General features: G+C 43.4%; 1 protein-coding gene across 1 annotated transcript; it reads left to right on the top strand.

Moving 5' to 3' along the window:
* Positions 1 to 9,478: 9,478 nt before the first annotated feature.
* On the top strand, positions 9,479 to 9,989 carry LOC131478575 (histone H2A-Bbd type 1-like). The gene has a single exon (XM_058658861.1). It carries the CDS (start codon positions 9,598 to 9,600, stop codon positions 9,985 to 9,987), a length of 390 nt encoding a protein of 129 aa, XP_058514844.1. The 5' UTR covers positions 9,479 to 9,597; the 3' UTR covers positions 9,988 to 9,989.
* Positions 9,990 to 14,687: the final 4,698 nt, after the last annotated feature.

Here is a 14,687-nt window from a genome sequence, read left to right as displayed (position 1 = left end):
CGCCCCCAAGTCTCGGAGCATGGCTCACCTCGCCTCGACAACAGACTTGCCCCCCATCCCTACCACCCCACCCTGCCATCTCCCTTAGAGGGAGCCTGTGCTGCTACCGTCAGCACAGGCCATTAAAGTGTTAAGTCAATTGCAACAGTGCTGAGTCCTCTCTGTGTGTCATTTTGGGTGGGAGGCAGCTGTGAACCACGCAGAGGGTTGGACGGGGAGGTCAGTGTTTGGATCAGGGATTTCAGAGAAACTCTTTCCGTGATGACCATGGGTCTGGAACAGAGGCCCTGGGTGGGGGAGGATCTGACAAGGGTGGAGGGAAGAGGAAACTTCCTCTTTGGTTCTGCCCAAGGAAGGCCATGGGAGGCCAGGACCTTGACTGGGGTTGGAACCTGAACTGGGTGGTGGAGGGGCTCCCTGAGCTGTGGATGCACTGCATGACCCCAAGCAGTGAGATGCGCTGGACAGCAGGACTGGTGCAGATGTCTTTATCCATCATTGGGAAGGTCTCAAGTCAGGAGGTGATGGCAAGGGAAGTGGGGCAGACATGGTGGCACACTAGCTGGCACGCACTTAGTAGGACAAGGTGTTTGCCATGAAGATAAGGAGTGGTGGAGAAATGCAGGCATCTATCCAAAAAAGTGTTATAGTCAGTTTGATGGTATTTATTATTTATTTATGTCCTCCCGCATCCTTTGGCAAGGAATTTGACCCAGGATTAGAAGGTAGCCATGGAGAATCAAGATGGCAGAATAGAGTAAGGACACATTTACACAGATGGAGACTCATTAGCCAGAATGAAGAAGAGAGGGTGTATTCCAGGAAATAGGTGAGGACAGAGCAACTCCAGAGGGGCACCTGGAGACTGATGGGCACAGGAAAGCAGCGAAGACAATGGTATGGTGACGCAGTGACCAGACACCCAAGCGGCATTCAGAAAGTCATGATCTGAATTCCAGTGGCAGCCTGATCTCCACCAGCAACAAGGTGGGAAGGGGAGCTCAACAGAAACTCAGTAGGTGAACTCAAAGAGCTGCCCATCCTGTTGGTTTGTTTCATTCAGATAGGAGGAGAGCCAGTGCAGCACAGCCCAAACTGGTGGTGCAGAAACAGGGTGGATTTCAAAGCACAAACCCCCAGTAGAGCTGAGTTGGTCACCATCTTTGTAGAGAGGCAAAGGCTATGGGACAGCACTGCACATGCAATAAGCTGGGAGAGAATTCATTTATGGCTCAGTTAGTGGCAACGATATGGCATCATACAGGTTCCACCCAAAATATGTCTGGGTAGCCCCTAGATCTAATGGACAGCAGATCAAGAACTCCACAAGTGGCACATCAGGTGCCATTTCTAACAGTGTGCCAAAGGCTTTGACTGTGGAGACAACAGTGAGATGCGTCTGTGCTGAGCTGGGAGCAAACTAACTGAGCTCAGTTCATTACCAAAAAGACAAAAATGGTGAGGTTAAGAGATCAATAAGGGGGCCTTGGAGTTCCTGCTCAACATCTTGACTGAAGCTGACCACTTCCCGACACCCTTCTTATCACAGCATACTTGAGAAAGTTTCTTCTGTTAACTACTATGTCCTTCTAAAGATTCCTTAAGAAGCTGATTAAGATTCTAAGTTGGAGTGGATCTCCACTCAGAATAAGGGTTATACTCGCTGAGAATTAAGAAGCAGGATTTGATACCTTGAATTCTGTCTGCTCTATTAATCACGAGAAGGACAACAAATGAACCTTTTTCATATTAGCTCAAGATTAGTATTTTCACGTATTTCCAAAGCGCTTGATTCTGTATTTGATGACTGAAAAGGATAAGCAGAAACATCAGGATAGACAACTTTAACACACTAGTTGTAAGCATGGATAGGTTGAGCAAGTTCTTTATGAAATTTAGAATGCTTATATTAGCTTGTTTCACTGAGTGTTCAAGTGGAATAAACACAAGAAATTGTGTTAATTTTCCATAGCTATTTTAAAAATAACACAAATAAGGAGTTTTATAGCAATTTAAACTTACTCTCTCTCAACTCTTGCCTTAGTCAAGATGTTAGCAGGGCTGTGCTTCCTCCAGAGGCTATAGAGAGGACCTCTACTTTGTCTCCTTTTCTAGTAATGTCTCTTATTATTTTCTTATTCTCTGCTACTGCTCTGAATGGCTTTGCCAATAGAAAAGAACTGCCCATTGCTGCAAAAGGAATCTGAGATACCCTAGTAGGAAAGACTCTCTGGTAAAGCATTTATCTGCTAGGGTCAAAACAGAGTGGCTTGCAGCCATCCAGAACATAGGCACACAATGGACAATAGGCAATAATAACAACCCACATTTTATCCCAAGGTATGATTTCCCAGGAAGACTCTGGCATATTAAAAAAGCACTGAGATTTAAATAAAATGTGTGCTTTTCCAAGAAAAGGTCAGGATCATTAGCCTCACTCAGAAACACTGAAGTGGGAGAAATAAATAAAACAGTATGAAAGTAAGTGGAAAATAAAATCTAGCCCATACTGTATTAAACTGGAGAAATGATTGGATCAGATGATAAGAGTCTGACTTTCTGTGATAAGTTCAAATTTTCCTAACCAGGAAAGGACACAAACTGTTTGGCATAGAAACTTCGCTGCCTCTAGAAATGACTGCACACCGTAGCAGAATGGCTTGGAGTTGTGTTCCATTTCCACTTTCCATTACAGCTTCCTGTCACTGTGCACCCTGCGAGCCAGCAGTCATTATCTCTAGTACTTAAGATTCTGCAACTCATGTAGGAGATTCAGATTGATGTTGGTGCTTCTAGCTTTGACGTGACCAAACCTTGGCCTTTTCAGACATTTGGAGAGTTAACAACTAATGCGATCTCTCTCTCTCTCCTCTTCTCACACAGAAAAACACAAGTGCATGCATTCGCTCTTGCTCTTTCTCTTTCTGTCAAATAAATAAGTGTGCATATATTTTCCAAAGAATTCTGGATGTTTTCATTAATACTGAAGTGTGAACAGTAGGGTACAGAGAGCAATACGCTCTCTATTTGAATCATCTTAACTTCATTCTAGCAAGGAATTTGTTAAGGGGAATATTGCGGTAAATAGACTCACAAAGTTAGAAAGAATTCAGAGAACATACAAAATCAGAGCTGATGTATGCAGAGAAATCTTCAGGGGATGTTCTTGAAACTTAATAAACTATACCAATTAGAGTAACAAACATCAGGGCATGCTACCAGCTTATAGGTACATGAAATGTGGGTTATGGTAGATAATGCCAGAATGAAGAATACAGTCCACCTACAGATCAGACAGAAAGTGCTACATGTACAAATTTTCATTCACCCAGCAGAAAGGCTTGAATGGAGATGATGAATTGGACAGATCATAGAGCTTAGAAGAGTCTAGAAGAGAAGCCTAGAAAGCACAGATGACCTAATGTTGTGATTGGGTGCAGCCAGTTGATAGCTGGCATCTGCTTGTTGGGTTAATGTATAGTGTGGACCACACGGAAGCAGTTTCCCTGCCCTGAGCTCCCTACCTTGTCTCCTGACAGAGTTAATTAACAGTGAGGAAATGGCTCCGGAGGCTCCATGCACCTGGTCACTCCTGCTTCTTACTATGCTACTTACATTACTAAACCTACATCCAGAAACCTTCAAACTTTTGGAAGAAAATGTTGGAAACACACTGGAACACTTAGGGGTAGGCCCTCACTTCCTAAAAAAGACTCCAGATGCAGTAGAAATCAAGACCAAAATAAACAATTGGGACCTCATCAAACTAAGAAGCTTCTGTACAGCTAGAGAAACAATCAACAAAGTAAAAAGGCAACCCACAGAATGGGAGAAGATCTTCGCACACGACATAGGTGATAGAGGGCTAATATCCAGAATATACAAAGAGCTACAAAACAACCAAAATGTCAAAACAAGCAACCCACTCAAGAAATGGGCACGGGAAATGGGCAGACACTTCACAAAGGAACAAACCCAAATGGCAAATAAACATATGAAAAAATGCTCAAGTTCCCTGGCAATAAGGGAAATCCAAATTAAAACATCAATGAGGTACCACCTAACGCCAGTAAGACTGGCCCACATGAATAAAAGCACCAACGACACTTGTTGGCGAGGTTGCGGGGAAAAGGGAACCCTACTCCACTGCTGGTGGGGCTGCAGGCTGGTACAGCCTCTATGGAAATCAGTATGGAGAATATTCAAACAACTCAAATTCAACATACCATATGATCCAGCAATAGCACTCCTAGGAATATATCCAGAACACTTGTTCTATGAGAGACCAACATGCACTCCTATGTTCATAGCAGCACAATCAGTAATTGCAAAAACATGGAAACAACCAAAATGCCCATCAACAGAGGATTGGATAAGAAAGCTATGGTTCATCTACTCCATGGAATACTACTCAGCTATTAAAAAAAACAAAATGCAGTTCTTTGTGGCCAAATGGGCCAAACTGGAAACCATAATGCTAAGGGAAATGAGCCAATCCCAAAAGGTTAAATACCACATGTTTGCCTTAATTTAAGATGATATGATGTTATGTATAACATGTTATGTTTTGAATGTTATATGTTGTGTATAAACTAAAATTGAAGTATAGGTGAGGTGGTCACAGAAGGTGGCTGGGAACCCGCATTTACTTTTAACATATTGGTTACTCATTACTATGTCAATTAATTCCATAATGATGTAAATTTTTGCTGATGGTATGTTGGAGCTTTCAATTGACTGGGATGATACTCTGCTGGCTCTGTCATCAGACCAGAGAGGGTATACCTAAGAAGCCGTTGAACTTGACGGGACAATAAGATGCTGGACTCTATGTTTGGTATACGCTTGCAATGGGGAAATCTCAACTGAACTTGAGCTGTGGTTATGCAACAAGGTGGAGGAATCCACCATGGTGGGAGGGTTTGGGGAGGGGTGGGGAGAACCCAAGTATCTATGTAACTGTGTCACATAATACAATGTAATTACTGAAGTTAAATAATAAATAATTAAAAAAAAAAAAAAACTACAGGGAAACTTTGGGCTCCTGGCAGCTCCCTTCCTGCCTCTGGACACTTAGTTAATTGAATGCATGGAAACTTTGTTTGTCCTGTATTATTCTCAATCTGATTGGAGAACTGAAATACCTGACTTTGGCAGCTTGGTGCAGTGGCTCCTGGAGTGTTGGGGAGCTGTTGTCACCAAGCTTGGTGAATAAAAATTCCTCCTAAGGTCCTACACTTGTGTCTAACGTGATGTCTCTCACATTCTGCAACAATGTAACACCCAGCTTAGGCAGCACACAACAGGAGCAGCCAGGACAAGAAAAATATTCCACTTACAGAATGAATCATCAGGAGATAGAGATAGAAATAGAGAGAGAGAGAGAGAGAGAGAGAGAGAGAGAGAGAGAGAGAGAGAGAGAACCATTCAGCCTAATATGATCTGGTAAGAAATTCACAAATACAGAACATTTCTAACTTACAAGAGAACTCTAAAATAGACAGTTACACGGATAGAGAGGATGCCTAGACTAGTCAGGTTTATGTCAGGAGAGGCATAGATAGGACATCTAACCTAGGGGAGATTATTACAAGTGCACTGATGTAGCCAGGTCAGGAGAAGTACTAGCAGCAATTCAAGGGACAGCCCATCTAAAGGAGCACTCATTCAGAGACAAAGGTTGCAGGCAGCAAATGTGAAGGTATGATAGAAAGTTAAACAGATCATATCACCTCAGGAAGCACTTGAGAGCAGGTAAACTAAGAGTACACAGTCAGATGATGGTAGGAATCAGCAGTAAACATATCAAAGCATACTACACACACACACACACACACACACACACACACACACACGTGCACACACATATTTATCAACAGGATTTGAAAGAAGGTACATTTTTAAAAATTATTTCATTTTGATAATCTTTACATAGTTGATTAGGGCACAAAGTGTTAAAGGGTACAAGAAAGTGGGTAAGATCATTGTTTCCACATTAATACTATTTTTTCCTGCATGTGGGGTAATGAGGGAGATAAAGGGAGAAGCTCCACCCAACCTCCCACCCATCCCAGGTCCCCAATGTGAGGCATGCTCCAAGGGTCCTGCTCAAGCAGTTTTGATAGTTCAACAGTTCTGAATTGCTACCAATCTCGCTGTTCCAAGCACGATGAAATCTATTCAGAATACACCGACTGACAGTCTCATGGTTGGGGTTCTGAAATCAGCAGTTCATTGGAAGGATCCCCAAAGAAACTTCATCTGGGGTGATCCCCAGACCTGATTCTTGTATGTGTTTGCCAGTACAGGGTCCGGCACAGTCTGTTTCCCCAATCAGCTTATGCTTATACTGGCGGTTGCAATTGCTGGGTCAGTTCTGCTTCCAGCCCTGTCTTCCACACGAACCAATGGGTGTTGTGTGATTCGGGAGTGGAAGTGTCCCAGTAGGGAAATAGTGGGCACCTCACTCTTGGGTTACCACACCCACTGGAGAGCATGAAAGCCAAGACTGGGGCAGGCATGGCTAGACAGAACGGCATCCGCCAGCATTTCTGCGGGCTGCATAGTAGGGCTGGTTAGCTTGAACTAGGCTTCAATGTCTAGTGACATGTATAAGAGCTAAATGGGATGTAGGACAGACTTAACTAGTCTGTGGTACATACTGGCAAGCATGGGAACCAGGGTAGAGCGTGGGCCTGGTGGGGGTTATTGGGAGTCGCCCTGACTAGGCTGCAGCTCCCACTGTTGAGTGTGAAGTGGACAGAATCAGGCTTGACTGCAGAAGGTACATTTTTTAAAGATTTTTTTTATTTCGAAAGTCAGAGTTACAAGGAAAGAGAGAGAGAGAGAGAGAGAGAGAGAGAGAGAGAAAACCTTTCATCCTTTCATCCACTGGTTCATACCCCAGATAACCAAAATGGCCAGTGTTGAGCTAGGTCAAATCCATAAGCCAAGAGTTTCATTGAGGTATCACATTCGGCAGTGGAATGAAATAGTTCCTGTACTCTGATGCTCTTCCTATGCCATTGGCAGATGCTGGATCAGAGTGGAGTTGCTAACACATGAACCAATGCCAATATGTGATGCCAGGGTGGCAGGTGATGGCCTTACCTGCCCTACCACATCACTGGGCCCAGAACTATATTTTCAATGTGTCCAGTCTAGGATATGTCTAGACAGGAAAGCTTGATGGAGAGAGTATTCAAGATTGCAGAGAACAGGGCCCGGCGCGATAGCCTAGTGGTTAAAGTTCTCGCCTTGCATGTGCCGGGATCCCAAATGGGTGCTGGTTCTAATCCTGGCAGCCCTGCTTCCCATCCAGCTCCTTGCTTGTGGACTGGGACAGCAGTTGAGGATGGCACAAAGCCATGGGATCCTGCATGCACGTGGGAGACCTCCGGGCTCCTGGCTTCGGATTGGCTCATCTCCATCCAAACGCTCACTTGGGGAGTGAGCATTTGGATGGAAGAGCTTCCTCTCTATCTGGCTTTCCAATAAAAATAAATAAATCTTAAAAAAAGATTGCAGAGAACAAAGTAGATATTCAAATTGGGAGCACCTGGCATTAAAAATAACCAATATAAGGTATATGGATACAGAGTAGACTCACATCAGAAATTAGGAGGAAGTGCATGCACAGATAATTCATCCAGATTTTTTCGAGGATACGGTAACAGGTAAATATATGGGGAAAGCATATAATCTAGGGATATATGTTAAGATATGGACATAAGGGGACTGCAGCCAGCCTAGCATATGTTCTGACAGGGAATGAACTGAATGAGTGAGCCATTCAGCCTACAAAAGGACTCAACTATAGAGAAATAACATGAATGGTGAAGTCAACATAGGCTAATTCTAGCAAAAAGTGTATTTGTGAAAGGTATGCTCATCCGAGATGTACAGGTACAGAGACATACATAGAATTTTTCACCTCAATGTTACAGTATCCAGCATGGGGCAAGAATAAACACAGAAGCAAGAAAAACTCCCCAACACAGATGTCAAATACCTGTCATCCTCCCCTAAGGCATGAGATCTTTCACTGGACTGACCTACAAATCAGCCGAACCAATCAAAACAGCAATGCACCAAAACCTGTGTTTTCTTGCACCCAATACAGAGAAAATCCCTACAAACTAAAACATAAGAAAGATATCCAAGTGGCCAGAATATAAAACAGATGTTTATCATATAACCAAGTATCCAAGAAATTACTGCATATTTAAAAATTCAAAACACATGCTCACAAAAGATGTTGCACATCAACGCTCCTACAAAACTGAAAACTAGTAGCCAAGAAGTGGAAAAAGTCAAATGTCCACCAACTGAAGAATGGATTAATAAATTGGGATAGATCCATATAACAGAATATTATACCGTTATTAAAAGGATAAAGAACCAACAAACACAAAAACATACAAGAACCCTGAATGCACTGTGCCAAAAGAAAGAATACAGACAAAAGGCCACATACATTATGATTCCATTAATATGTCTAAAATAGAGAAATCCAGAGATATAAGAAGTAGATTGATTCCTGACAGAGGCAGATGCAGGTATGCAAAAAGGAGTGTGGAGTTCTTTTTGTGGTGATTGAACTATACTGAAATCTCATATATATATGACAATTTCATAGAGAATGTCCTAAAGGAATACTAAACATTTGCCCTTGAAATGGCTATAATGCTGAATTCTTATTATGAAATTGCATATTAATAAAATGTAACATGAAATAAGCACACAAAATGAAAAAAAAATTCACGACTATGACTCCCAATGGTGAAAGATACCAGGATTTAGGTAAATAAAAGAAAAAAAAAACAGGACCACCAAAAGTTCTATAGACAAAAAAAAAGTTATGACAACAGCAAACAAACAATTCTTGATGCATTGAAATAACATAGAGAAATGTAAATGGAATATATTCTGTCTCTAAGGTATTCAAAACTCTAACAGATGAATAAACAGAAACGTGGTCAGTGCTCTCCAAAAGAGATAAAATAATGGCAAAAAAAAAATCATGGCACTCATACACTTGGGAAATAACTACCACATAACAAATTGACACATTTCATAAACAATTGAAAGGAGAATCCAAAGGTCAAAAATGAAAACACTGATCAGAATCATTGAGATAAATATGGACACAGAGGAAAAAAAAAACTGAGCCCTTGCTAGAGGTCACTCATGTCTGGCAGTGGACTGCAACTTGCACAGGGATGGAAAGGAACTCAGAGACAACACAAGAAAGGAATCAGTTTATCTGAGTGCTTTCCTACAGACATGGCAATGTCTCCACTGAAACAGCTTTGGAGGAGACTGTTAAATAAACCGTGTGGGCTTTCCTTAAAAGGGGGCACAGTGTCCTGCAAGCAAGTTCCTCCCAGCCCTTGCCAGGCCAGGCCTCTGCAGGGCCCACTGGCCACCACTGACATCACAAAGACAGAGGTGTCACAAAGGCTGCCCTTGCCTAGCCAATCCAGGGCTAGAGCACAGGAACACAGTGGGCGGGACTGAGCAGTGGTAGCTTGACAGGCACCTGGCCAGCAGGAAAACCAAGCTGAGCCACCTGGGAGTAGAAACCAGCCCACCATCATGCATGGGAGGAAGCCCACCAAGAAATCCCGTCGGCGGCGCAGGAAGCCCATCTCCCGCTCTACCAAAGCTGAGCTGCAGTTCCCCGTGAGCCGCGTGGACCGCCACCTGCGAGAAGACCGCTATGCTCAACGCCTGAGCTCCTCCACCCCTGTGTTCCTGGCCGGGGTCCTCGAGTACCTCACTTCCAACATCCTGGAGCTGGCTGGAGAAGAGGCTGACAAGAATGGCAAGATTCGCATCACCCCAGAACACCTGCAGAAGGCGATGGAAAACAACGAGCATCTCAAGGACCTGTTGGACAGTGGCAGCAACCCTCCAGCTGCTGAAGAGCCCAAGTCCCAGGAAAAGCAGGAGGAGCAGGAGGAGGAGGAGGAGGAGGAGCCATGACGCCCAAGTCTCGGAGCATGGCTCACCTCGCCTCGACAACAGACTTGCCCCCCATCCCTACCACCCCACCCTGCCATCTCCCTTAGAGGGAGCCTGTGCTGCTACCGTCAGCACAGGCCATTAAAGTGTTAAGTCAATTGCAACAGTGCTGAGTCCTCTCTGTGTGTCATTTTGGGTGGGAGGCAGCTGTGAACCACGCAGAGGGTTGGACGGGGAGGTCAGTGTTTGGATCAGGGATTTCAGAGAAACTCTTTCCGTGATGACCATGGGTCTGGAACAGAGGCCCTGGGTGGGGGAGGATCTGACAAGGGTGGAGGGAAGAGGAAACTTCCTCTTTGGTTCTGCCCAAGGAAGGCCATGGGAGGCCAGGACCTTGACTGGGGTTGGAACCTGAACTGGGTGGTGGAGGGGCTCCCTGAGCTGTGGATGCACTGCATGACCCCAAGCAGTGAGATGCGCTGGACAGCAGGACTGGTGCAGATGTCTTTATCCATCATTGGGAAGGTCTCAAGTCAGGAGGTGATGGCAAGGGAAGTGGGGCAGACATGGTGGCACACTAGCTGGCACGCACTTAGTAGGACAAGGTGTTTGCCATGAAGATAAGGAGTGGTGGAGAAATGCAGGCATCTATCCAAAAAAGTGTTATAGTCAGTTTGATGGTATTTATTATTTATTTATGTCCTCCCGCATCCTTTGGCAAGGAATTTGACCCAGGATTAGAAGGTAGCCATGGAGAATCAAGATGGCAGAATAGAGTAAGGACACATTTACACAGATGGAGACTCATTAGCCAGAATGAAGAAGAGAGGGTGTATTCCAGGAAATAGGTGAGGACAGAGCAACTCCAGAGGGGCACCTGGAGACTGATGGGCACAGGAAAGCAGCGAAGACAATGGTATGGTGACGCAGTGACCAGACACCCAAGCGGCATTCAGAAAGTCATGATCTGAATTCCAGTGGCAGCCTGATCTCCACCAGCAACAAGGTGGGAAGGGGAGCTCAACAGAAACTCAGTAGGTGAACTCAAAGAGCTGCCCATCCTGTTGGTTTGTTTCATTCAGATAGGAGGAGAGCCAGTGCAGCACAGCCCAAACTGGTGGTGCAGAAACAGGGTGGATTTCAAAGCACAAACCCCCAGTAGAGCTGAGTTGGTCACCATCTTTGTAGAGAGGCAAAGGCTATGGGACAGCACTGCACATGCAATAAGCTGGGAGAGAATTCATTTATGGCTCAGTTAGTGGCAACGATATGGCATCATACAGGTTCCACCCAAAATATGTCTGGGTAGCCCCTAGATCTAATGGACAGCAGATCAAGAACTCCACAAGTGGCACATCAGGTGCCATTTCTAACAGTGTGCCAAAGGCTTTGACTGTGGAGACAACAGTGAGATGCGTCTGTGCTGAGCTGGGAGCAAACTAACTGAGCTCAGTTCATTACCAAAAAGACAAAAATGGTGAGGTTAAGAGATCAATAAGGGGGCCTTGGAGTTCCTGCTCAACATCTTGACTGAAGCTGACCACTTCCCGACACCCTTCTTATCACAGCATACTTGAGAAAGTTTCTTCTGTTAACTACTATGTCCTTCTAAAGATTCCTTAAGAAGCTGATTAAGATTCTAAGTTGGAGTGGATCTCCACTCAGAATAAGGGTTATACTCGCTGAGAATTAAGAAGCAGGATTTGATACCTTGAATTCTGTCTGCTCTATTAATCACGAGAAGGACAACAAATGAACCTTTTTCATATTAGCTCAAGATTAGTATTTTCACGTATTTCCAAAGCGCTTGATTCTGTATTTGATGACTGAAAAGGATAAGCAGAAACATCAGGATAGACAACTTTAACACACTAGTTGTAAGCATGGATAGGTTGAGCAAGTTCTTTATGAAATTTAGAATGCTTATATTAGCTTGTTTCACTGAGTGTTCAAGTGGAATAAACACAAGAAATTGTGTTAATTTTCCATAGCTATTTTAAAAATAACACAAATAAGGAGTTTTATAGCAATTTAAACTTACTCTCTCTCAACTCTTGCCTTAGTCAAGATGTTAGCAGGGCTGTGCTTCCTCCAGAGGCTATAGAGAGGACCTCTACTTTGTCTCCTTTTCTAGTAATGTCTCTTATTATTTTCTTATTCTCTGCTACTGCTCTGAATGGCTTTGCCAATAGAAAAGAACTGCCCATTGCTGCAAAAGGAATCTGAGATACCCTAGTAGGAAAGACTCTCTGGTAAAGCATTTATCTGCTAGGGTCAAAACAGAGTGGCTTGCAGCCATCCAGAACATAGGCACACAATGGACAATAGGCAATAATAACAACCCACATTTTATCCCAAGGTATGATTTCCCAGGAAGACTCTGGCATATTAAAAAAGCACTGAGATTTAAATAAAATGTGTGCTTTTCCAAGAAAAGGTCAGGATCATTAGCCTCACTCAGAAACACTGAAGTGGGAGAAATAAATAAAACAGTATGAAAGTAAGTGGAAAATAAAATCTAGCCCATACTGTATTAAACTGGAGAAATGATTGGATCAGATGATAAGAGTCTGACTTTCTGTGATAAGTTCAAATTTTCCTAACCAGGAAAGGACACAAACTGTTTGGCATAGAAACTTCGCTGCCTCTAGAAATGACTGCACACCGTAGCAGAATGGCTTGGAGTTGTGTTCCATTTCCACTTTCCATTACAGCTTCCTGTCACTGTGCACCCTGCGAGCCAGCAGTCATTATCTCTAGTACTTAAGATTCTGCAACTCATGTAGGAGATTCAGATTGATGTTGGTGCTTCTAGCTTTGACGTGACCAAACCTTGGCCTTTTCAGACATTTGGAGAGTTAACAACTAATGCGATCTCTCTCTCTCTCCTCTTCTCACACAGAAAAACACAAGTGCATGCATTCGCTCTTGCTCTTTCTCTTTCTGTCAAATAAATAAGTGTGCATATATTTTCCAAAGAATTCTGGATGTTTTCATTAATACTGAAGTGTGAACAGTAGGGTACAGAGAGCAATACGCTCTCTATTTGAATCATCTTAACTTCATTCTAGCAAGGAATTTGTTAAGGGGAATATTGCGGTAAATAGACTCACAAAGTTAGAAAGAATTCAGAGAACATACAAAATCAGAGCTGATGTATGCAGAGAAATCTTCAGGGGATGTTCTTGAAACTTAATAAACTATACCAATTAGAGTAACAAACATCAGGGCATGCTACCAGCTTATAGGTACATGAAATGTGGGTTATGGTAGATAATGCCAGAATGAAGAATACAGTCCACCTACAGATCAGACAGAAAGTGCTACATGTACAAATTTTCATTCACCCAGCAGAAAGGCTTGAATGGAGATGATGAATTGGACAGATCATAGAGCCTAGAAGAGTCTAGAAGAGAAGCCTAGAAAGCACAGATGACCTAATGTTGTGATTGGGTGCAGCCAGTTGATAGCTGGCATCTGCTTGTTGGGTTAATGTATAGTGTGGACCACACGGAAGCAGTTTCCCTGCCCTGAGCTCCCTACCTTGTCTCCTGACAGAGTTAATTAACAGTGAGGAAATGGCTCCGGAGGCTCCATGCACCTGGTCACTCCTGCTTCTTACTATGCTACTTACATTAATAAAACTACAGGGAAACTTTGGGCTCCTGGCAGCTCCCTTCCTGCCTCTGGACACTTAGTTAATTGAATGCATGGAAACTTTGTTTGTCCTGTATTATTCTCAATCTGATTGGAGAACTGAAATACCTGACTTTGGCAGCTTGGTGCAGTGGCTCCTGGAGTGTTGGGGAGCTGTTGTCACCAAGCTTGGTGAATAAAAATTCCTCCTAAGGTCCTACACTTGTGTCTAATGTGATGTCTCTCACATTCTGCAACAATGTAACACCCAGCTTAGGCAGCACACAACAGGAGCAGCCAGGACAAGAAAAATATTCCACTTACAGAATGAATCATCAGGAGATAGAGATAGAAATAGAGAGAGAGAGAGAGAGAGAGAGAGAGAGAGAGAGAGAGAGAGAACCATTCAGCCTAATATGATCTGGTAAGAAATTCACAAATACAGAACATTTCTAACTTACAAGAGAACTCTAAAATAGACAGTTACACGGATAGAGAGGATGCCTAGACTAGTCAGGTTTATGTCAGGAGAGGCATAGATAGGACATCTAACCTAGGGGAGATTATTACAAGTGCACTGATGTAGCCAGGTCAGGAGAAGTACTAGCAGCAATTCAAGGGACAGCCCATCTAAAGGAGCACTCATTCAGAGACAAAGGTTGCAGGCAGCAAATGTGAAGGTATGATAGAAAGTTAAACAGATCATATCACCTCAGGAAGCACTTGAGAGCAGGTAAACTAAGAGTACACAGTCAGATGATGGTAGGAATCAGCAGTAAACATATCAAAGCATACTACACACACACACACACACACACACACACACGTGCACACACATATTTATCAACAGGATTTGAAAGAAGGTACATTTTTAAAAATTATTTCATTTTGATAATCTTTACATAGTTGATTAGGGCACAAAGTGTTAAAGGGTACAAGAAAGTGGGTAAGATCATTGTTTCCACATTAATACTATTTTTTTCCTGCATTGGGGTAATGAGGGAGATAAAGGGAGAAGCTCCACCCAACCTCCCACCCATCCCAGGTCCCCAATGTGAGGCATGCTCCAAGGGTCCTGCTCAAGC

This window comes from Ochotona princeps, chromosome X (assembly GCF_030435755.1).
Source record: "Ochotona princeps isolate mOchPri1 chromosome X, mOchPri1.hap1, whole genome shotgun sequence".
In the NCBI taxonomy this organism is placed as follows: Eukaryota; Metazoa; Chordata; class Mammalia; order Lagomorpha; family Ochotonidae; genus Ochotona; species Ochotona princeps.
The sequence above is the reverse complement of the archived record's forward strand: the minus strand, read 5'-3'. Positions and strand labels throughout refer to the sequence as shown.

Bases quoted from the DNA above. Each gene is read 5' to 3' on its own strand.
- LOC131478575 (XM_058658861.1), top strand. From the start codon at position 9,598: ATGCATGGGAGGAAGCCCACCAAGAAATCCCGTCGGCGGCGCAGGAAG.